General features: G+C 46.0%; 2 protein-coding genes across 2 annotated transcripts in view; both read right to left on the reverse strand.

Annotated features, from left to right (window-relative positions):
- LOC144934173 (scavenger receptor cysteine-rich domain-containing protein DMBT1-like) overlaps positions 1–24,244 on the reverse strand; it is a 127,605-nt gene that overhangs the window by 40,184 nt on the left and 63,177 nt on the right. Inside the window, exons 23-36 of the mRNA XM_078859719.1 lie at positions 22,947–23,258; positions 22,721–22,771; positions 22,297–22,608; positions 22,073–22,123; positions 21,540–21,851; positions 20,939–20,989; positions 20,515–20,826; positions 19,916–19,966; positions 19,492–19,803; positions 19,266–19,316; positions 18,842–19,153; positions 18,618–18,668; positions 18,085–18,396; positions 17,484–17,534 (exon numbers count right to left, since the gene is read on the reverse strand). Coding sequence (XP_078715845.1) covers positions 17,484–17,534; positions 18,085–18,396; positions 18,618–18,668; positions 18,842–19,153; positions 19,266–19,316; positions 19,492–19,803; positions 19,916–19,966; positions 20,515–20,826; positions 20,939–20,989; positions 21,540–21,851; positions 22,073–22,123; positions 22,297–22,608; positions 22,721–22,771; positions 22,947–23,258 — 2,541 coding nt within the window. The remainder of the gene's footprint in view (positions 1–17,483; positions 17,535–18,084; positions 18,397–18,617; positions 18,669–18,841; positions 19,154–19,265; positions 19,317–19,491; positions 19,804–19,915; positions 19,967–20,514; positions 20,827–20,938; positions 20,990–21,539; positions 21,852–22,072; positions 22,124–22,296; positions 22,609–22,720; positions 22,772–22,946; positions 23,259–24,244) is intronic.
- On the reverse strand, positions 15,052–17,453 carry LOC144934262 (scavenger receptor cysteine-rich domain-containing group B protein-like). The gene is made up of 4 exons (XM_078859943.1): positions 17,447–17,453; positions 17,060–17,371; positions 15,203–15,515; positions 15,052–15,079 (listed from the first exon to the last, which is right to left on the reverse strand). Exons 1-4 carry the CDS (start codon positions 17,451–17,453, stop codon positions 15,052–15,054), a joined length of 660 nt encoding a protein of 219 aa, XP_078716069.1.

Genomic DNA, 24,244 nt, shown 5'->3' on the forward strand with positions numbered 1-24,244 from the left:
AGCAAGCCAGCAGTGGCGAGTGTGGGGTTGTTGCAAATGCCGGTCATCTCAGTTAACGCATAAAGCCTGCGTCTGTCTCATAGCCTCTTGCCAGTGAGCCGTTAATACTTTTCACATGGCCTCAAGGTGCATATCGCCTGGCACAAACACCATGGTAATGACAACGCCACTTAGTGGCTAATGGGAACTGTTGTTGTGGTGCTTACAAGAGAAGTTGGTGAATGCGACACTTGGTGAATTTAAATATTTAACAACTATTTCACTTTTCCATTATTATTTTCCTTATTTTGCTCCATGGAGACGCGAAGACACACACCAATGTTTTGTATTGCTTTATTCTATATTCATAATACACTGAATTATGTAATTATTATTAAAAACTAATATATTATTTTATTCCCTCACCAATAATCATCGTAAAATCATAGTAAACATATACGTTTCAGATTCAGTGGATGCACTAAACGACAGAATATATTCATTGTGAAATCACACGAGAACAAAATATACCATGCTTGACATGATTTAAGATGCCTTTACTTCCTCACAAAAACGAATTGCATAAGGAAGTTAGTGAAATATAGTACTTCAAGATTATTTTAAGGTTTAAATTGGGTTAATTAGGATTACATGCTACATTTACGTAAATCTAAGTAATAATTGCATATGGCAATGCTATATATTGCCTCATCAAAAGACTAGAATGGAGTAGCAGTGAAGTGGATCATGTCTGATGTAGAATTATTTACTGTGAGAATATGCTGCACTGAGTGGATAATATAATTTTATGTAGATAATTTCGTGGTGCCCATTATATGTCGAATGGCTACTTACATGTATTCAAAGTTAATTGTATTATACAATGTAATACGACGCAATGTAAGGTGACATTTGAGTGACTGAGTTATTTTAAATTGGATGGCATTATCTGCATTTAGTTACAGAATTTACATCCGTCACAGCACTGATGAGGAATTTGTAAATTGGGTAGTAGATAAATGGGTTTTGACAATGACAGATAATTCTTAGATAATCAAGCATATCGTGCGAAAACATGGATGCAAATGTCGATTATGTGTCAAACATATCTTAACAAACAACTAGTCTACAAGCAGCATTATATATACTTAATGCACACTTTGACATTGCACGTTTTCAGTATTTTGGTTGATCATGCATTCGTTTATTGTTTTTAACCTTCGACCAGTTATAGTTGGTTAGTCTGTCAATCGTTAACATTTAGACATGACGCCTTACTAAAACGAGTTTGAGGTGTGCAGCACAACAAGGGCGTGATTGCAATAAGCAATGTTGTAGAGGGGTACGTTGTAATAGGGAGTGGTGAGTGCACATTCTTTGCTATTCCGTTTGCTGTCCGAGTACTTGATCCACAGCCCCAAGCGACGGAAAATGACTACAGGAACAACACAAAACAAAATTAGAGAAAAGTCCTCATCAAGAAACAACAATATATGCAGGCTATGATCTCTGATCTACTGCGATCAACCTTTTCTTAACACGCACAAGTTAATACATACATAATCGACTTTTTGTTGACATTAGTAACGGCTTTTTCAGGGACAAGACAGCATCAGGCAATTTACAGTCTACTTATGAAAAATTTTCACGTATTGACTGGCAATCATTAGCAAAAATATCATGCGGTTTATCGAGTGATCTTTAAAAACTAGTTCAGACACTTACACCTACATAACATATAGTGGTGAACATAATAGATCAAACAAATTGCAGACTCTTTGTGTTTAAATTATGGCGTTTCCATGGCCATGACATAGCACGCATTCACCATCACCAACAACAACGGATAATGTCCACCACTATTCCATTCATTTCTCAGAAGTAATTAATTGATAATATGCTATGCCAGCTACAATCCATTTGGTCAGCTCTCACAGTGCAAAGTGCAATTGGGTGCAGCGATGGTGCATGTCTGTATACCAGCAGTATGGAGGTGAGTTTCCTCCCGCATATAAACCCTTACGAACTGACAATAACATCTCAATACATAGATGACCACAGAGCTGGGGGGGTAGGGGGGGGTAATTTGGCACCGGCTCACCACCTGGATGCTTTCCCGCTCGTCTGTGGTTCCTCTTGCCTCAGGAGTCGTTCTCTCTTCGAGAGCGAGTGAATACTGTGCAGTGCATTACAAGTGTAGAGGAGTAGTGTGTGACATCACGTCACACTCGCCCTCGGAGAGAGTGGCGTCGCAGAACGTGACGTCAGGCGGACCTTGGGGGATGGTGACGTCATGCCCCCGGGGGGGGGGGTATTTAAAGGGTGACCCGGGATGTAATCGGGATTCGTCGGGGGTAGGAGTGGGGACTCGGGGTAGGTGATCCTCACACTAGGCTAGGAGAGGCTACTCTGCCCGACCGCCCGAGGTTGGGGTAGTCCCGGCCCGGGGCAGGGAGGAGAGCCGAGTTAGCCGGGGTTGTAGGGATCACAGTACCCTTTCCCCTGTGGAGTTATAGGCTAGGGTGGTTTTGATTCGGTGTAAGCCCTTAATAAATTTGGCGTGAGCCCCTAACGGAACCTGCCTCGGAGTCGTACATTGCGCCGCAAAAACTGGTGTCAGGTGTGGCTTCGTCCCTCGCCACTATGTCACGATCCGGCAAGAGACGAAGCTGCCGCACCGTCGCCAGACGCGTGGGGGGCTATCGCGGGGCAGCTGGAGATGCTCCAGCACACGCTGGGCCAGCTCGTTATCACCATGGCCGAGGTGGGGAGTCGCGTACCCACACCGGCCACGGGGTTCGACGGACTGCGCGGAGTTCCTGCCGGTTCGTCTCCCAGCCAATCCAGGGTTCGCGCCAGCTCATCGGCGGGCGCGACATGGGAATTGGGCGCCATTTTGGAAGCGACGCCGCAACCGGCCGCCATTTTGCGTGCCGCGCACAACCCGGCGGCCATGTTGCGTGCGACGCCGGAGTTGGCCGCCATGTCCGCTGTCATAGCCGCGCCCATGAGCGCCGCTTCGCCCTCCGGCGCCGCCGGTATGAGCGCGGCTGCGCGGCGCACTGTGACTGCGGTTCGTGCCGCGTACGCGACCACGGCTCCGCAACTCGCCGCGGCTTCCCAGCTGGACGCGGGGCCAGAGGCGACCCGGCGGTCCGACGTCGCTGCTGCTGTGGGGACGGCGTCGGGCGGGTCTTGAGGTGAGTGGCGGCCGGGTGGGTTGACGTGAGGGCCGCAGCTGCACCGGCTGCCCCCTGTCGCGCCGTTCACCGCGAAGGGGGGCGACTGGCTTGACTTCCAGGGCCGTTTTGAGGTCACCTACAAGTCAGTGGGTTGGCCAATGTAGGAGGTGCTGCGGGCTCTGCCAACCTGCCTAGACGCGCGTGCGTTCCAGGCATACCGGAGCATCCTGCCAGCTGACAGGGCAATGCTCCAGGCGGCTTGTCAGCAGATGACTGCTGTATTTGAGCCATCATCGAGGGCACGCTTCAAATTTTCCACGCCCCGGCGGGAGGAGGGGGAGTCGCTCTTGGCCTTCAGGTGTGCGCTCCTGGCGCTGGCTCAGGCCACCTACCCCGACCTGGAGGGAAAGGGCTTGGACTCCCTGGCCCTCGACAGGTTGTTGGCCCTCATGGCTGAGCTTGGCATCGTGTTGTCCATCCCGGAGGAGGCCAAGATAACTTCGCTGGCTGTGGTGCACAACATGCAGTTTCACCTCGCTCTGCGATGCCCGGCCGTGGTGGCGGCATGCGCGAGCGTCCCGCTACCGGCGGGGGTCGCAACCCAGGGTGGGGGCACCTTCGCAGCTGTGGCCATCTTCGACCGCCGTGGGAGGGGTGCCGCTGCTCGCCAGCCGGAGAGGCAGTGGCGGGCGGGACCTCCTCGTCCGCAAGTCATGGGGCAGGTCACCTGATTCCGGTGTGGCCAGCAGGGCCACTTCGAGCGGGGCTGTAATTACGCCCTCGGGGCCTTCGTACGGGCCTCCCCTTCTGCCACCGGGTCTCCGACGGCGGGGCCTTGGCGCCCACAGGTGAGTCGCGACGCATCAATCGCGCGGCCACTCCCTTCACCTCACGCACTTAGCGGAGTTAGGGTTCATCCTCAGGGGGTCATCTCGAAGGGGTCGGGCTCGTGGGCTGCGTGGTCGGGCATGGCGGTTGGGTGGCCCAGATGGACGCACCAGTGGAGGGCCCTCACACATCGCATTGTGGCTGCCGCTGCGGGGTCCTCGGCCATTGCGGGACGCGTGCAGGGGGTGGACGTGCGGATCCTTGTGGATACAGATCTGCCACCATGGTTTCGGAGACCATTTATCGGCTGCTGCCACGCAGCGTCGGCCCGCTGTGTCCGGTTCGTGGGTTTTGTGTGGCCGCGAACGGCGGCAGCCTGGGTATTGTGGGTCACGTCGTCGCTTCCATCACACTTGGCGAAATTGAATTAGTGGGGCCCATTCTGGTCTCAAAGACCTTAGCGGTGCCGTGCATTCTAGGGACAGATTTTTTGGCCAGGATGCCCGTGCGGATCCTGGTCGACCAGGGGTGCGTGGAGATGCCGTCGGGAAGGCGGTTGCATTTTCTGCAACCCCCCTCTGGGTTGCCACCCTTCACCGCGTGTGTGCGGGCCCTGACCACGATGTCTGTCACCGTTCCACCCGGGTCTCAGGTCTTGTACCCCTCAGGCTGCACAGTCCATTGAAATTGGAGTCCCCGGGGACAGGTATCCTCCTGTCTCCCTCCAATTATTTCTCTAGGTCCGACGGGTTGCTGGGCACCTTGACGGCCGTGTCGGCAAGCCGGGACCCCTTTTTACAGGTCCTGAATTTGGGGCCCTCGCCGGTCGTTGTTCCAGTGGGTGCAGTATTAGCGCACGCCATCCCAGGTCCTCCGGCCGATGGCGCTAGGCCGCCGAAAGGGGTTGTGGCAGGCGTGCTGCCCAAAGGGAGGACCGACGCATCGGGGATCGATGCGTTGTGCAACGAGAATGTCTCGTTGTCCTCCAAGGAGCGCCAGCGGCTCCGCGATCTCATCGTCAGGTTCACCGATGTGTTTAGCCAGAGTAAATTCGAACTAGGACATACCACTCTCCTGGAACATAACATAGATATGCGCGATTCGGCCCCTATTCGGCTAAATTCACACCACTTTAGCCCAGCGGAAAAGGATCATGTCCCCTCCGCGGTTGATGAGATGTTGGCAGCCCATGGGGTGCCCCCTTTGTGTTGGTCAAGAAACGGGATGGGAGTCTCCGTTTCTGCGTCGACTTCCGTAAATTGAACAAGATCTCAGTGGCTACTGCATATCTATTGCCTCGCATGGATGATTCCCTCGACGCTCTCTCGGGTGCGCGGTTCTTTTCGACCCTAGATTTGCTTTTGGGCTTCTGGCAGTTGCCACTTGACGAGGCCTCTAGACCTAAGACCGCGTTCCGCACACCCGGCTTCCTATGGGTCTTCATTCGGCCCCGGCCACCTTCCAGCATCTCATGGAGATGGTCTTGGTGGGACTGTAGTGGGAATCTTGTCTAATCTACTTGGACGACGTGATTGTTTTCTGTCGCACATTTGACGAGCACTTGCTTCGTCTGGAGGCAGTGTTCGCCAAGGTACGTGCCGCGGGCTTGAAGTTCAAACCCCAGAAGTGTAATTTGTTGCAGCCATCGGTGAAGTATTTGGGACACATTGTGAGTGCGTCAGGTGTGGCCATGGATCCGGAAAAGACTGCTTGTGTTCGGACGTGGCTGACTCCCACATCTGTCGCTGAGGTGCGTAGTTTTGTTGGCTTTGCGTCATATTATCCCCCCTTCGTCCGCGATTTTGCGACTATTGCGAAGCCACTGCACGCTCTCTCCGCCAAGGGTCAGAAATTTCGCTGGGGGACGGAGGAGGAAGCGGCTTTCGGGGCGCTTCGTAGGGCCTTGGCGTGTGCGCCGCCTTTGGGGTACCCAGATTTCTCTAGGCCGTTCCTCCTCGACACCAATACCAGTGACACGGGCATTGCGGCTATTCTCGCCCAGGTGATCGACGGGGTTGAAAGGGTGGTGGCCTACGGCAGCCGCGTACTGTCTCTCACTGAGCAGCGGTATTGCGTGACCAGGAGGAGCTGCTGGCTATTGTTTTTTTTGTCCAGCTCTACCAGCCGTATTTGTATGGTCACCCCCTCCAGGTGTGGCATTGCCTATTGATTTCAGCCTGGGACTCCCCCGGGAGGTATGGTCCAGGTTGCAGATGGCGGATTCCTCTCTGCTGAGGCTGCGACGCCGGGTGGGCTCAAAGGCCCGGAGTTCCGCTCCGTCGGCCGCCCCGGTGATCGCTGTACATGACGACCTCCTCATGCGTTGGGATGCCCAGTTGGAACGCCATTGTGTGGTTGTGCCCATTGGCTTGCGAGGTAAGTTGACCAGGGCCATTCACGAGAAGCTTATGCACCTCGGCTACCATAAGACCTTGTTGACCCTTAAATGGGACTACTATTGGCCGGGAGTGGAGGATGATGTGGCCCTTATTTTGAAAGGATGCCATGACTGTGCGCGGAAGAAGTTCCCAGTGGGTCAAAATCAGGCCCCGCTGCAGTCCATCCGGGTTTCTCATGTGAATGAGCTTTTGACACTCGACATTATGGGGCCATTCCCTGCATCCAAACGGGGCCACAGGTACCTCTTGGTGGGGGTGGAGTACCTCACACGTTGGCCTATGGCGTGGCCTCTGGTGGACCATTCGGCCTCGTCCATCACCGAGGCGTTCGTTCAGGGGTATGTTTTCGATAAGGGGGCGCCAGAACAGCTCTTGACGGATCAGGGGCGGAATTTCTCTTCCCGTTTGCTCAAGGAGGTCTGTGACCTCCTGTCTTCGTCCCAAGGAGGTCACAGACCTCCTTGGGATGAATAAGGTCCTTACCTCGCCCTATCACCCGCAGTCCGACGGGATGGTAGAGCGACTGAACCGTACGCTCACTTCTATGCTGTGCCATCACGTGAGCACGTCCCAATGGGACTGGGACCTGTTCATCCTGGGGTGCTGGCCGCGTACAGGTTGGCTCCTCATGCCTCGATGAGGTTCTCCCCGATTTATCTCATGTACGGGAGGGAACCCGAGACTCCGATGCATGTCCAGTTGGACCTGGGGCTTTCCAGGAAGGGCTCGCCTGTCCCTGCGTCCATGAGGGTTGCGCTCGATCGGCTGCGCAAGGCGAATTCGACCAGCCGGCAGGCAGCTAAAACACCAGGCTGCTGGCCTTCCGTGGGAAAGGGGCCAGTTGGACTGGCTGCACTGCCCCCAAGTACCTGTTGGCACGTCCCCAAAGTTGCATCGTCCTTGCCAGGGTCCCATCGAGGTGGTGGAGGTTCGTCGGCCACAGTGTGTGCGTATTAGGTTGTTTCACCGCCGGTGGATCGTTCACCCGTCTAAGCTCAAGCGGGTTGTACCTCCGGGCCTCCCGGATTCATCCCCACTTCTGAAGCGGCCGCCGATTGATGCGTATGACAAGCCGGGCTTAGTGGGTTCTGATGACGAGCGCGATGCCCTGCCCGTGTGTGCGCCTGCAGAGCCCCCGCAGGTGAAGCCGGCAGCGTCGGGCCGCACGGGGGGGGGGTGCCGGCAACGGACCTGGGTCCGGCGGGCGATCCGCCTGTTCCGACGATGGCCTGCCCGTGGATGCATCGCCGGTGCCCCCACCGACGGCGCCGCCAGGGGCGCCTACACCGGCGGATGTGCCAGCGGCGCGCCCGCTTCCTGCCGGCACGCCGCCAGTTCCGACGGCCGGGGAAGCACGGGGTGGCGGGCCGGCGGCTCACACACGCTCGAGGGGCATGTGTATCCACTGACGGCCGGGGGCGGGCCGGCTTCTCCATTCCCAACCCTCGTGGCCTCTTTCCATGGTCCGGGGGGTGCCCTGTCCTGACTTTATCATGTGCCGTGCTGCCCTAATGTTGTGGGTTTCTAGTGGGCACACGCATGTCCCCGCTCTCATGATGATTGCAGCCGGGTCAGCTGTATTTTTTCACAGGGGGGTGGGGGGGGGTAATGTAGAGGAGTAGTGGGTGACATTATGTCACGCTCACCATCCGAGAGAGTGGCGTCGCAGAACGTAACGTCAGGCGGACCTTGGGGGATGGTGACATCATGCCCCCGGGGGGGGGGGGTATTTAAAGGGGGACCCAGGATGTAACCGGGGTTCGTCGGGGGTAGGAGTGGGGACTCGGGGTAGGTGATCCTCACACGAGGCTAGGGGAGGCTACTCCGCCCGACCGGCCGAGGTTGGGGTAGTCCCGGCCCGGGGCAGGGAGGAGAGCCGAGTTAGCCGGGGTTGTAGGGATCACAGTACCCTTTCCCCTGGGGAGTTATAGGCTAGGGTGATTATGGTTCGGCGTAAGCTCTTAATAAACTTGGCGTGAGCCCCTAACGGAACCTGCCTCCGAGTCGTAAATTGCACCGCAACACAAGTTTAAATTATGAATCATTATTATTAGAGCACATACTTACATGTGCAGTACTGCAGGTGGATTCCACCAATGTTTGTTCTACACCTGCCGCTGCTGCTGGCTAATCCAGGTGCTGTACTTGGAGATAAAGGTGAACACTCCTGGAGTGCCTGGCTGGGAGCACTGCCGGCCCCAGCTGGCAAGCCCCACCACGTACAACCGCCCATCAGTGTTCAAGCAGGAGACTGCCCCTCCTTTGTTGCCCTGCCATGACAAAAAAGAAATACTGTGACACTCCTCTTATCCATGGCCCTATCACTCACAACTCCCATTATCCGTGGACAAGCACGATATGTGAGAAATTATATTTGCTAATTGCACCCCCGATTAGCACGGTGTGAAATAAGTTCAACATATATACATCTGTGTAACTTTGCAAATGAGTCACCAGGAGGTGGTGGGAAATTAAATCTATATTGTTCATTTATCCATAGATAAGTCACGCTGATGTGCTGTGTTCTTCCTACTATGTGCATTTTTCTGCACAGACAAGATAAGTCATCCAGCAGTAGTGGGAAATTCTACGACATGAATGAGAGAAGTTTAACTCTATGCAGTATTACACTGCATGCAATATTACATAGCAGTTGGGCTCTTTGTGCCAAGAAGGGAAATAATGGCAAAATACATTAATGATGAGCAGCATCATCTGACCATCCAAAGTAAATGCGTTTCCAAAATAAATGTTAAATGCGTTTTAGATCTATCACATTAGACCTTTATATATGTATGCATATTTTATCAAAATAAAGCATATTTTTGCTAGGAGCCATAATGAGATGCTGCGACAAGTAGTGTGATATTGTAAAGGCGTGCACTGATTTAAATAAGTGAATACTACATACAGAATGTTTACAAACCGTAAAGTTAACTTTTGATTAACGAACCATCCTTTCAGCACTTCAAAAAAATAACAATCGTTATAAAATGCCGATATCTCAAAGCGTGTAGAATTACAAACACAATTACAACACAGTTTTTTGAGCTAAGGGATTTTGTTTAAAAAGCATCTAAGATGTGACTTACCCAACATGCAGATGGGTGACCTGATACATCAGCACAGAGCATCCTCACATTCACCGATGATCCATAATTGCTCGACGAGGCACAGGTTGTTTGTGGGACGATGCGAACTGTAACACCGCTTGTAAAGGCTGAAAAATATTACATTTTACACGAGCATGAATTACTGCATGTGTAATAAACCAGGTCAACGATAAGCGACTGTGTCTCCGTGTTTATTTCTTCGTTTGCTGGACAGCTCGCGCTCCGCTCTGTTCCGTCGTTCCGCGGCGCGTCGCGTGAGCTGGTGTCCCGCTCTCACGCCGCTCTCCCTCTTGCTCCTCCGCTCCCGCGCACCGTTGGCAGACGGCGCGCTGAGAGCCGTCTCCGCGTCGCCACGTGGCCGATGGCTCGTGGAGACCCGAGACGTGGCCCCGCTTCCAGCCCTTACCTACTGACCACGAGCCCCTTCCGGCTTTCCCTTATATCCCCTTCCCGCGTCACCCAGACTCCGCCCCTCGTCACGCCCCTTAAGAACTTTCCAGATAGCACCACCCCCTAGCGCCCGCGTGTCGCCTGGTTGGCTTAGAGGCTGAGGCGGCGGTTCCCACCCCACCAACCAGCGACCCCCCCAGCATACGCTCGCATTACACATGCATAAACGGCACAAAATTAATTAAACGTCTTTCAATTGCACATCTCAAGCCCTGACAGCAAGTCAGGTGCTGCAGTTCTCGTGCAGTATGTGTTCAGTTGCAGGTGACATTGACCGAGCGAAGTCTCACCGGGGTAGGAGGTCAAGTAGCAAGTTGTTGTGCTGCTGGGGAAACTGGGGCTCTCTGATGGGACGCAAGCCGGTGAGGTGATGTTTGAGATTGGCACACGGCGTGCCAACTCCACCAGTGCCAAGTCATAGTCCTGTGGGAGTGATGTGGAGAATTGCCCGTGTGTGATGATTCTCTGCACGGCGAACTTGTGTAGGAAGCGAATGACACCTCTGACTGGGTACTGGCCCAGCAGAGCCTGCCAACCTTGAATCTGCAGGCTACAACACAGCACTGCATTAGAACACGTAGTAGGTGTTTTCACCCACTCCTAATGCAAGTGTGGTCTTCCATGTTAGACAGCGTGTTGATCACATGTTCTCTAAAGCGTGTGCCACGCACTACTGTGGACATCTTCACTTCACCTGCATTCAACTCCTGACGATGCCCGAAGTAGTGCGTGGAAAAAACTTTAGAGAAGATATGCTCACCACACAGATTCACCAAAAAGACCACACCTGAAGAGCCACATTTGTTTCCAGCTTTTACAAAAAAAAAAAATACATTTGACATTGCATTTATCAGAGGCTTCTGCTAATTGCAAAGCACAGATTCCATAAATGTCTTAAATTGCAATTGGCTGCCACTTATCGATGACAAAGTGAGTTTTTGCACGTTTAAAGACCAAATTGGATTATAACTAGCGAATCAGCTTGTGTCCAGTGACAGCTGCTACTGTAGAGGAGAAGCTATTTAAAATGTTTGATGTGATGTATAGGGCAGTAAATAATTAGTGTCCATTTTAACTGTGCTATTCAAAACTATGTATTACACATATGTAGTGCTGAACTTTACGCGGACAACTTCTTCTTTTTCCGTCGTCACTTTATCTCACAAAACTCTTTACATTCCACAACCGAGACTTCAGCGTGTTCTCTGCTCGCCTCGCTCGCTCCGTTCCCTACCTCTCTCTCTCCATCTCTCTCTCCCCGACTCTCCTCTCTGCTTCGCCTGTCTCGGCTTCGACTGTCTCGCTCTCTCTCGGCTTCTCCATCTCACTCCGACTGTCGCTCTCTCTCGGCTTTTCCATCTCACTCCGACTGTCTCTCTCCCTCTCTCGTGTCTTCTCTGTTCCCGTTCCACTGCTAGCCTATCCTACCTCTCATCTCTTCTTCTTCTCCTACTCCACTGCTAACCTATTCTATCTCTCATATCTTCTTCTTCTCCGTCTCTACTACTAACCTATTCTTCTTCTTCTTCTCCTCGACTGTCTCCGTCCAGCTCCCAGCACAACTCCTCGTCTCACTTTGCCGCTCCCGTATTTATCCCCGTCCTCTTAATTACCAATTAATTACCCGGCGTCCCCACCGACGCGCCGCGACTGCGGTCCCCACCGCCACCTGCTCTCATCCCCAGACGTGCTTGTCCCTGACAACAACATCCGGCCAATCACTGCTCTGCATCCCATAATCACCTAACGAGCCGTCTCTCTCCGGCCATTATCCCCCAGCAACACCTGCTTGCCCTGATGCGACCCCACTGTCCATAACCCACACGTCTTTCCAATTTCCCCCCTTGGAGCGCGTTAATCCCCTACACATATATAAAATATAAAGTACATGAGTAATTTGTATAATAAGAATGGTCGTGTACCATAAAGAGTTACCATGAAGAGTTACCATAAAGAGTTACAGAAGAGGGGCAAAATACCTGGTATTCTGGGTACAGTGAGCGGCTGTTATCAGCCACTTATCACCGATGAGTGTTGCATCACATGTAACGTTTCCATTGACTAGACTGGCAAGCCAAGGAGTCTGAATGAGAGAGCCCTGGCCACATGCTGAAAAATAAAAGAATAAAAAAGATTGAGTGATGTCAGCAGAAAATACATTAACAATTCAAAGGCCATTCATTAACCATAACCCTTAAATGTCCAGCTACCTTTTAAAATATTAAATTATTGATCTAAATATTGGAAACGGTTTCATATTTTACATATCAAAACAAATAAATTGGAAAGTGAGACTTACGATACGAAGGCTTTGGTGTGAATTGTAGCGGGATATGCCATAACACATTAACATGGAGCAAGTGTGACAAGAAAAGAGGTCATGTGTTTGAAATGTGATGTTACAGAAACATTGAAAAAATTATCTGCTATCATGAAATACATTTTGAGAGAGAATGTCTACAACCAGAAAAAGCTGTCGTCTGATTTTAAACAAATGGAAAAGCAGGAAACATTATTAAAGTGTTTTAAAAATTATGAGTATGGTTCTATATAGAGAAATTATAATCGGAAAGGGGAAAAAGAAGACCAGTTCGTGGAAAATGTGTGTGGTGCTGAATCTCATAAATGGTGGAAAGTATCTGTCATTAGGCATCAATGCTCAGTTATGAGGATGACACTAGATCCATTAAATTGACCATGATGCTTATGTTCGTCTAATACAAGAGCTGCATTTCCACCTGAATTACAACCACAGACTAATGGCACCTGTATATATTATCTGTGCAGACTGATATTATGTTACAATTATATGCAATAAAGAGCGTACCACGAATGGGATCCAAGGGTGTCACGGACGTATATGACACTTGAAACCCCCTTCCTAGAATCAGACAACAAAATAAGAATAACAAATTTAAAAAAACATGAAAACATATACACACCTGCAAATGAAAATAATGAATATGTACAAACTGGATATGTAACAATGCATTGATGGAAATCGATACATTATTTATGTATATTATATAAATTACACTCATGCTGCATTTACTCTACTTGAGCAAACAAAAATGCAGAAATAAAAACAAACAATACAAACAAGACTAATCATGGGATTAAACAAATTGGTTCTTAAATCGACTCTTGACCCCAGATCGTGACAATTAATTAATCTGCTGGGGGAGAGTGAGTGAATGATAAAGGCCTGGTGTACATCGATACATTTTATAAGGCAGTCGGTGTGTAGCTTTCACATGCGAAAAATTCCATTGTTTCCTACCGATGGGGTCATAATTGTCATTGTAATAATTAACGCAGTCACAGTGAATAACATCAAGTGCCAAAAATGTGGAAAATGTTATGGAACAAACCTGCCAATACGTGTTGCTTAGTCCAAACCAAAGTTACGTTAGAGTAGAGAGATCTGATTGCAGGTGGGACATCTGATCCACAGAATGTTGCCAATTTAGTGTCAGGAGTTGTGATGTTTCCATCGTAAATGTCCACACGTTCATTCAAGCAGTCACTGGATAGACTACAACACAAACACACGTAAACTCAGACAGAGATCCGCCATTTAGCCTAATAGGCTATAGAGGGAAATGCGAATAGCAAGCACCGACTGCTGCGGATATTGCACAGAAACTGCAGACCACGACACAGTGCTGATGTTTACATGCCATGCCAGATGCTCATTTAAGGCAAAATTGATCTGAGACAAGTTCAGATATTTGACAAGGACTGAAGTTGTTAGGATTATTGTTGAAGTCTTTGCTTTATGCTGAATTCGCTACTAACTAAAACTCTAAAATGTCTATGAACATCTTAATACCTGTATTATTTCCAAAAAGGGTAAAGCCTATTATTTTCTTTTTTTACAAAGCTCAGGATTCATTTATCTATATTCTTAGGGTCTTTCGGTAAAGTCACGTGGATAGGTTCAAAGAAAATAACAACAAAATGTATTTGAACCTATCGACGTGACTTAACCGAAAGACCCAAGGAATATGAATTACTGCAGTTATGAAAGCTTTAAATCAAGATTAATTTATCTATTTTGGGTATCATCTATTTTTGTATCACTTTTTTGGAATTATGATGGCCAATTCTACGAAAGAACCTAACCATTCTGCCATTGCTTATGGTACAATTTTGGAATGGCTCAAAGTAAGTGGTTTATGGTGGATTACATTTTCTGCAAATATGCAGAATCTCCTCAGCAATCCCGTAGATACCGATTGGCTCTGAATTTGTTTTTGTAAGGGCTCTGCTCATGGGGTTCCACCAATTTGGTACAATGTTTGGGCGACAATCTAAATAGTACATTAATTAGTTGGAATACATTTTTTTGCAAATCCGTGTGACAAAATTATGAAAACGTACAGAAACAAACTCATCAGACCTTTCATATAAAATATTTCTTGCAACTTCAGTGTTTTCAAGACACAACTCAATCGACAAGCCAGTCAATATTCCTGCCTTTTTCTGCTCTGAAGCGCTAATGTGTGAAATGCAGAGCTTATTTTTCCGTTAAAATGTAATTTTGTTAAAATGTTATTTTAACAAGGGAAGTTGATATTCACTATTTATCGTGAGAAACGTTGAAGTTGAATAGAAAAAGATATTGTAAAAATTTACAATAAACAAGTACATTCTTCTAAACTGTAAAACGGTGTGAATCCAAGTAATGCTATTTAATTAACAAGAAACGATCGCTGAGCATGAGAATGCTGTTTTTCAATTCAGGGTTCAATTCAAAGCTCTGCACTGATAGATTTAACAATCCATTGCTCAACTGAAATATGTTGGCGACCTGCAGCCCCACACCTACAATATTTTGTATGCACTGGTGGTCTTCCATCCAAATGTTAACCAGGCTCAACCCTGAGTCGCTTCCAAGATGTGCAAGAGAACAGGCATGTACATAGTATTTTAGCCATAGGAAAACGTGACATTTGGGGTGTATTGTATACAAACCTAAACAAGTTAAACTGAAGAAGTATAACTTTGCCAGGAGATGCTTTTATCATCCACGTGTAAGGGGTACTCGCACCACACTGGCTGCCAAAGTTACTTGAAAGAATGCTTCCATTTGCATTACTAAGATATGTAGAGCACCAGCGATTGGCTGTTGACAAACGCATAAAAGATTACGATCATTACTGAATGACACCGAAATAATACAACATGCAAATTAAGTTATCACATACGAACATTTAGTTAAATTCTAGTGAAAGATTTAGCAACATACACACCACTGCAAATGACACCAGCATCTTCAATGTGGCTACAGTCATGCTGCCCCCATGGGCGATGAGAACATGATCCCAGGGAGGATTCAGAACCAGTGCATCTGACATCATCCAGCCATATGGTGCCATTGCCCTGACCAAAGTAGGCAACTTGTGGGGCAGAAATAGCAGCCCCACAACCGAGCATGTGACAGACGACCTGGGCATCATTCATATCCCAATAATCATCACAGACCGTGCCCCAGGAGCCAGCATAGAGGACCTCAACTCTGCCTTGACATGGGCTTCCTCCAAGCAGGCGAATGGTTGAATCTGGAGTAAACAGAATGCAGAAAAGTTATTGCTTAGATAACATGTCAATGAGCCACGATGGACATTGAACTGATTTCGTACGATACGTAGCCAACCGTGATACGAACAAACATTTAACTACAACAATTTTTACACCTTTTTATTGATGTTAATTTTACCTAATGATAACACGCAGACGATCCAAAGGTTAACATCGTGTTTTTTTCTTTATCAAACCAGCCGAGCATCAAAACTACATGGAGTCATGTACCCCCTGTCATGTGACCGTATTCGACCGAAGGTAAACAGCTCTTTACTATAGAGCAGAAATGCAATGATCTGTGAATCCCTGTAAATCACAGATTATTGGTGATTTGTGACTGCTCCTGGAATCCGTGGAATACCGTGGCACTGCGAACCACGTTCTCCCGAAGTGACCAGAGCTAACGTGGAACTGCAGGGGCAGAGCTGCAGGGAAATGAGCTAAGATTTTGGCAAAACATTATTCAGCGACATTTTAGTTTTACATCTGTAGAAACTAGTCGTGCTGATGTGATATTATTAGGAGAAAATATTTGTTTGCATTTCTAAATCTTGGATTTGAGGTCTAAAAAATGCTAAAAAAATTCTATACCATACGCTCATGATCGATTTGCACCAGTTGGGTCTTATAAAATGTTACAACCCACAAATTTACAGAAGATTAATTGGAGCCGCTAGTCATGTGCCGTGCTTGCACTGTAATCCATCTTTTATTTTTAGTATTTGTAGAATCACGTGGCTCTTTCATCACACAACTCACACCACACCGCATTGGCGCGAAAATATTTTCTTTGAATGTTGGTGGGGCACCGATGACAAGATCTGCAATTATTTCTCCCCAAACCAACGTGGATTATTGGATTCCTGCTGTATTCTGCATTTTATGTATAATTTTACATCATAAACCATTAAAGATAATGACCAGAATAGGATATTTTTATAAGCACATTTCACAGGGATTTTAGAATACAAATTTAAAGCAGGGCTTTTAATTGCATATAATATTAAGTGATATTATACAGATACTATTTAAAATTATAGGTGAATAAGAACTTAACCAAAATGAACGAAGATGGTCATGGATTGTCAAATAACCCAATAACTGACATGGCAAAGGGAAGCCTTTATCCAGCAGTGGATTGAGAATGGCCATACATTATTCAATTATTATGCATGATGTTGACAATGATAAATAGAAATCTGGCTGCTAATGATGTTTCATGGGTGGTTTTTTCTTACAGATATGACGTATACTTCTAATTATAACCAATTTTTGATTTAAAAATGAATACATTTGCATGTACATTTATTGACAAATGTATTCTCGTCAATAGGTTGAGTGTTCAGCTGCCCTGCATTGGTTGATGTGCTTATAGAGCTGTAACCAATAAAGCGAATGTTAAAATGTGTTTCCCTTTAGCTGAGCTACAGACAGTGCAATTAATATATACAGTACCAAATATATCCCAAACTTTCACACATTTTAGAACTTAAAGTTTTAACATATTTTGAGATGTACACACCACTGCAAATGACACCAGCATCTTCACCATGACCACAGTTGTGTTGCCCCCATGGCAGATGAGGACAATTTCCTAAACAGGACTCCAACCCATTGCATGTCACATCATCCAGCCAGATGGTGCCAATGCCCTGACCAAAGTAGGCATTTGATGGGGCAGAAAGAGCAGCTCCACAGCCGACCTTTCGGCAGACAACCTGGGCATCATTGATGTCCCAGAAATCATCACAGACCGTGCCCCAGGAACCAGCATAGAGGACCTCCACTCTGCCTTGACATGAGCTTCCTCCTCCAACCAGGCGAATCGCTGATTCTGGAGAGAAAGTGATTGTAGAAAGTCAATATATCACACATGCTACCATTTGGAACCAAACTTTCATTGCAGGACGTTTCATTTTTACATAAATTCTAAAGTATAAACTCACCAATCAGTTGAGATGTCGGCTGCCTTGTAGTGGGTGATGAGCTTGTTTGAGCTGTAACCAATGAAGTGAATGTTAAAATGTGTTTCCTTCATCTGAGGTTAAGAAAATCCAAATCAAATTTAAACCACCTCTATGGGGAGGATTTAAGTTAGTTTTCTCTCTCTCTCTGTCTCTGTGTTGTCTCTCTCTGCTTGTGTGTCTGTCTATGTGTCTCCGTGTTGTGTCTTGTCTCTCTCTAAAATGTCACACTTAACTTCCAATTTAACACTCTTTGGAAGAACGTAATCAACCAGGTAGGGTGTTGACTGTTATGTTAGCCGACTCTCTGTGTTGTATTGCATTATATTTCTAAGTTTATTAGGTTTGTTTTTTCTCATTCATTCGTACCTGATGATCATTGCTTGTGTTACAATCTAAACGTTGTATTCTATTATTTCATTTATTTTCTTTCACCTGACTTTACTGAAAGAACCAAAAAGTAATGCCATTCATATTTACAGTACTATATTTAATAAACTCTGTCATTGTAATGTTACCTTTATATATTAGACGCATTTTAGCACCTAAAGCGTTAAACAAATATGTTTTGAGAAGTACACACCACTGCAAATGACACCAGCATCTTCACCATGAACACAGTTGTGTTGCCCCCATGGCAGGTGAGGACAATTTCCTAAAGAGGACTCCGACCCATTGCATGTCACATCATCCATCCAGATGGTGCCATTGCCCTGACCAAAGTAGGCATTTGATTGGGCAGAAAGAGCAGTTCCACAGCCAAGCTTTCGGCAGACGACCTGGGCATCATTGATGTTCCAGCCATCATCACAGACCGTGCCCCAGGACCCAGAATAGAGGACCTCCACTCTGCCTTGACATGGGCCTACTCCTCCAACCAGGCGAATGGCTGTCTCTGTGGATTAAATAAATGTACACTGAATAAATTGGCAAGCTTCACTATATACCATTGTGAGATTCTTGTGTTTATTCTTTCCTAACTTTGATGATTTGAAAGTCAACCTTTTAAAAATGTGTTTTTGTTTCGCATGTTACGTAGACCTCCATTTACAACCATCTTTTGATTTGAAAAATATATGAATTTGCATCGCCATTTATTGACAAATTTATACTCACCAGGGGCTTGAGTTGTTGGCTGCCTTGTCGTGGTTGATGCACTTGTTTGAGCTGTAACCAATTAAGATTTCTCACTTTAAAAGTTGTATTTAATTTACCAACAAAAGTAAAAAAATTGAATTAACATTATGTCATTAATATAAAATACAGCAAATCATTACCATTTAATATTAGAAAAATAACATTTGGAACTTTTATTAAAATATATTTTGAGAAGTACACACCGCTGCAAATGACGCTAGCATCTTCACTGTGGCTACAGTCATGCTGTCCCCATGGGCGATGAGAACATGGTCCCAGAAAGGATTCAGAACCATTGCATCTGACATCATCCAGCCAGATGGTGCCATTGCCCTGACCAAAGTGGGCATTTGATGGGGCAGAAAAAGCAGCTCCACAACCGACCATGCGACAGACAACCTGGGCATCATTGATGTCCCAGAAATCATCACAGACCGTGCCCCAGGAACCAGCATAGAGGACCTCCACTCTGCCTTGACATGAGCTTCCTCCTCCAATCAGCCGAATCGCTGATTCTGGAGAGAAAGTGATTGTAGAAAGTCAATATATCACACATGCTACCATTTGGAACCAAACTTTCTTTTCAGGACCTATCAATTTTACATCAATTAAAAAGTCTAAACTCACCAATTGGTTGAGATGTCGGCTGCCTTGTAGTGGGTGATGAGCTTGTTTGAGCTGTAACCAATGAAGTGAATGTTAAAATGTGTTTTCCATTATCTGAGATATGCCCAATGAAATTCATATATACAGTACTATTTATAATAAACTTGTCATTGTAATATAACCTTTTTATATTGGAAACATATTAGCACTTAAAGTTTTAACGAAACATATTTCGAGATGTACACACCACTGCAAATGACACCAGCATCTTCACCATGACCACAGTTGTGTTGCCCCCATGGCAGATGAGGACAATTTCCTAAACAGGACTCCAACCCATTACATGTCACATCATCCAGCCAGATGGTGCCAATGCCCTGACCAAAGTAGGCATTTGATGGGGCAGAAAGAGCAGCTCCACAGCCGACCTTTCGGCAGACAACCTGGGCATCATTGATATCCCAGAAATCATCACAGACCGTGCCCCAGGAACCAGCAAAGAGGACCTCCACTCTGCCTTGACATGAGCTTCCTCCTCCAACCAAGCGAATCGCTGATTCTGGAGAGAAAGTGATTGTAGAAAGTCAATATATCACACATGCTACCATTTGGAACCAAACTTTCATTGCAGGACGTTTCATTTTTACATAAATTCAAAAGTATAAACTCACCAATCGGTTGAGATGTCGGCTGCCTTGTAGTGGGTGATGAGCTTGTTTGAGCTGTAACCAATAAAGTGAATGTTAAAATGTGTTTCCTTCATCTGAGGTTAAGAAAATCCAAATCAAATTTAAACCACCTCTATGGGGAGGATTTAAGTTAGTTTTCTCTCTCTCTCTCTCTGTGTTGTCTCTTTCTGCTTGTGTGTCTGTCTATGTGTCTCCGTGTTGTGTCTTGTCTCTCTCTAAAATGTCACACTTAACTTCCAATTTAGCACTCTTTGGAAGAACGTAATCAACCAGGTAGGGTGTTGACTGTTATGTTAGCCGACTCTCTGTGTTGTATTGTATTATATTTCTAAGTTTATTAGGTTTGTTTTTTCTCATTCATTCGTACCTGATGATCATTGCTTGTGTTACAATCTAAACGTCGTATTCTATTATTTAATTTATTTTCTTTCACCTGACTTTACTGAAAGAACCAAAAAGTAATGCAATTCATATTTACAGTACTATATTTAATAAACTCTGTCATTGTAATGTTACCTTTATATATTAGACGCATTTTAGCACCTAAAGCGTTAAACAAACATATTTTGAGAAGTACACACCACTGCAAATGACACCAGCATCTTCACCATGAACACAGTTGTGTTGCCCCCATGGCAGGTGAGGACAATTTCCTAAAGAGGACTCCGACCCATTGCATGTCACATCATCCATCCAGATGGTGCCATTGCCCTGACCAAAGTAGGCATTTGATTGGGCAGAAAGAGCAGTTCCACAGCCAAGCTTTCGGCAGACGACCTGGGCATCATTGATGTTCCAGCCATCATCACAGACCGTGCCCCAGGACCCAGAATAGAGGACCTCCACTCTGCCTTGACATGAGCTTCCTCCTCCAACCAGGCGAATCGCTGATTCTGGAGAGAAAGTGATTGTAGAAAGTCAATATATCACACATGCTACCATTTGGAACCAAACTTTCATTGCAGGACGTTTCATTTTTACATAAATTCAAAAGTATAAACTCACCAATCAGTTGAGATGTCGGCTGCCTTGTCGTGGGTGATGAGCTTGTTTGAGCTGTAACCAATAAAGTGAATGTTAAAATGTGTTTCCTTCATCTGAGGTTAAGAAAATCCAAATCAAATTTAAACCACCTCTATGGGGAGGATTTAATTTAGTTTTCTCTCTCTCTCTGTCTCTGTGTTGTCTCTCTCTGCTTGTGTGTCTGTCTATGTGTCTCCGTGTTGTGTCTTGTCTCTCTCTAAAATGTCACACTTAACTTCCAATTTAACACTCTTTGGAAGAACGTAATCAACCAGGTAGGGTGTTGACTGTTATGTTAGCCGACTCTCTGTGTTGTATTGCATTATATTTCTAAGTTTATTAGGTTTGTTTTTTCTCATTCATTCGTACCTGATGATCATTGCTTGTGTTACAATCTAAACGTTGTATTCTATTATTTCATTTATTTTCTTTCACCTGACTTTACTGAAAGAACCAAAAAGTAATGCCATTCATATTTACAGTACTATATTTAATAAACTCTGTCATTGTAATGTTACCTTTATATATTAGACGCATTTTAGCACCTAAAGCGTTAAACAAACATATTTTGAGAAGTACACACCACTGCAAATGACACCAGCATCTTCACCATGAACACAGTTGTGTTGCCCCCATGGCAGGTGAGGACAATTTCCTAAAGAGGACTCCGACCCATTGCATGTCACATCATCCATCCAGATGGTGCCATTGCCCTGACCAAAGTAGGCATTTGATTGGGCAGAAAGAGCAGTTCCACAGCCAAGCTTTCGGCAGACGACCTGGGCATCATTGATGTTCCAGCCATCATCACAGACCGTGCCCCAGGACCCAGAATAGAGGACCTCCACTCTGCCTTGACATGGGCCTACTCCTCCAACCAGGCGAATGGCTGTCTCTGTGGATTAAATAAATGTACACTGAATAAATTTGCAAGCTTCACTATATACCATTGTGAGATTCTTATGTTTATTCTTTCCTAACTTTGATGATTTGAAAGTCAACCTTTTAAAAATGTGTTTTTGTTTCGCATGTTACGTAGACCTCCATTTACAACCATCTTTTGATTTGAAAAATATATGAATTTGCATCGCCATTTATTGACAAATTTATACTCACCAGGGGCTTGAGTTGTTGGCTGCCTTGTCGTGGTTGATGCACTTGTTTGAGCTGTAACCAATTAAGATTTCTCACTTTAAAAGTTGTATTTAATTTACGAACAAAAGTAAAAAAACTGAATTAACATTATGTCATTAATATAAAATACAGCAAATCATTACCATTTAATATTAGAAAAATAACATTTGGAACTTTTATTAAAATATATTTTGAGAAGTACACACCGCTGCAAATGACGCTAGCATCTTCACTGTGGCTACAGTCATGCTGTCCCCATGGGCGATGAGAACATGGTCCCAGAAAGGATTCAGAACCATTGCATCTGACATCATCCAGCCAGATGGTGCCATTGCCCTGACCAAAGTGGGCATTTGATGGGGCAGAAAAAGCAGCTCCACAACCGACCATGCGACAGACAACCTGGGCATCATTGATGTCCCAGAAATCATCACAGACCGTGCCCCAGGAACCAGCATAGAGGACCTCCACTCTGCCTTGACATGAGCTTCCTCCTCCAATCAGCCGAATCGCTGATTCTGGAGAGAAAGTGATTGTAGAAAGTCAATATATCACACATGCTACCATTTGGAACCAAACTTTCTTTTCAGGACCTATCAATTTTACATCAATTAAAAAGTCTAAACTCACCAATTGGTTGAGATGTCGGCTGCCTTGTAGTGGGTGATGAGCTTGTTTGAGCTGTAACCAATAAAGTGAATGTTAAAATGTGTTTTCCATTATCTGAGATATGCCCAATGAAATTCATATATACAGTACTATTTATAATAAACTTGTCATTGTAATATAACCGTTTTATATTGGAAACATATTAGCACTTAAAGTTTTAACGAAACATATTTCGAGATGTACACACCACTGCAAATGACACCAGCATCTTCACCATGACCACAGTTGTGTTGCCCCCATGGCAGATGAGGACAATTTCCTAAACAGGACTCCAACCCATTACATGTCACATCATCCAGCCAGATGGTGCCAATGCCCTGACCAAAGTAGGCATTTGATGGGGCAGAAAGAGCAGCTCCACAGCCGACCTTTCGGCAGACAACCTGGGCATCATTGATATCCCAGAAATCATCACAGACCGTGCCCCAGGAACCAGCAAAGAGGACCTCCACTCTGCCTTGACATGAGCTTCCTCCTCCAACCAAGCGAATCGCTGATTCTGGAGAGAAAGTGATTGTAGAAAGTCAATATATCACACATGCTACCATTTGGAACCAAACTTTCATTGCAGGACGTTTCATTTTTACATAAATTCAAAAGTATAAACTCACCAATCGGTTGAGATGTCGGCTGCCTTGTAGTGGGTGATGAGCTTGTTTGAGCTGTAACCAATAAAGTGAATGTTAAAATGTGTTTCCTTCATCTGAGGTTAAGAAAATCCAAATCAAATTTAAACCACCTCTATGGGGAGGATTTAATTTAGTTTTCTCTCTCTCTCTGTCTCTGTGTTGTCTCTCTCTGCTTGTGTGTCTGTCTATGTGTCTCCGTGTTGTGTCTTGTCTCTCTCTAAAATGTCACACTTAACTTCCAATTTAACACTCTTTGGAAGAACGTAATCAACCAGGTAGGGTGTTGACTGTTATGTTAGCCGACTCTCTGTGTTGTATTTCATTATATTTCTAAGTTTATTAGGTTTGTTTTTTGTCATTCATTCGTACCTGATGATCATTGCTTGTGTTACAATATAAACGTTGTATTCTATTATTTCATTTATTTTCTTTCACCTGACTTTACTGAAAGAACCAAAAAGTAATGCCATTCATATTTACAGTACTATATTTAATAAACTCTGTCATTGTAATGTTACCTTTATATATTAGACGCATTTTCGCACCTAAAGCGTTAAACAAGCATATTTTGAGAAGTACACACCACTGCAAATGACACCAGCATCTTCACCATGAAAACAGTTGTGTTGCCCCCATGGCAGGTGAGGACAATTTCCTAAAGAGGACTCCGACCCATTGCATGTCACATCATCCATCCAGATGGTGCCATTGCCCTGACCAAAGTAGGCATTTGATTGGGCAGAAAGAGCAGTTCCACAGCCAAGCTTTCGGCAGACGACCTGGGCATCATTGATGTTCCAGCCATCATCACAGACCGTGCCCCAGGACCCAGAATAGAGGACCTCCACTCTGCCTT

Source organism: Lampetra fluviatilis, chromosome 9 (genome assembly GCF_964198595.1).
Source record: "Lampetra fluviatilis chromosome 9, kcLamFluv1.1, whole genome shotgun sequence".
NCBI classification, from domain to species: domain Eukaryota; kingdom Metazoa; phylum Chordata; class Hyperoartia; order Petromyzontiformes; family Petromyzontidae; genus Lampetra; species Lampetra fluviatilis.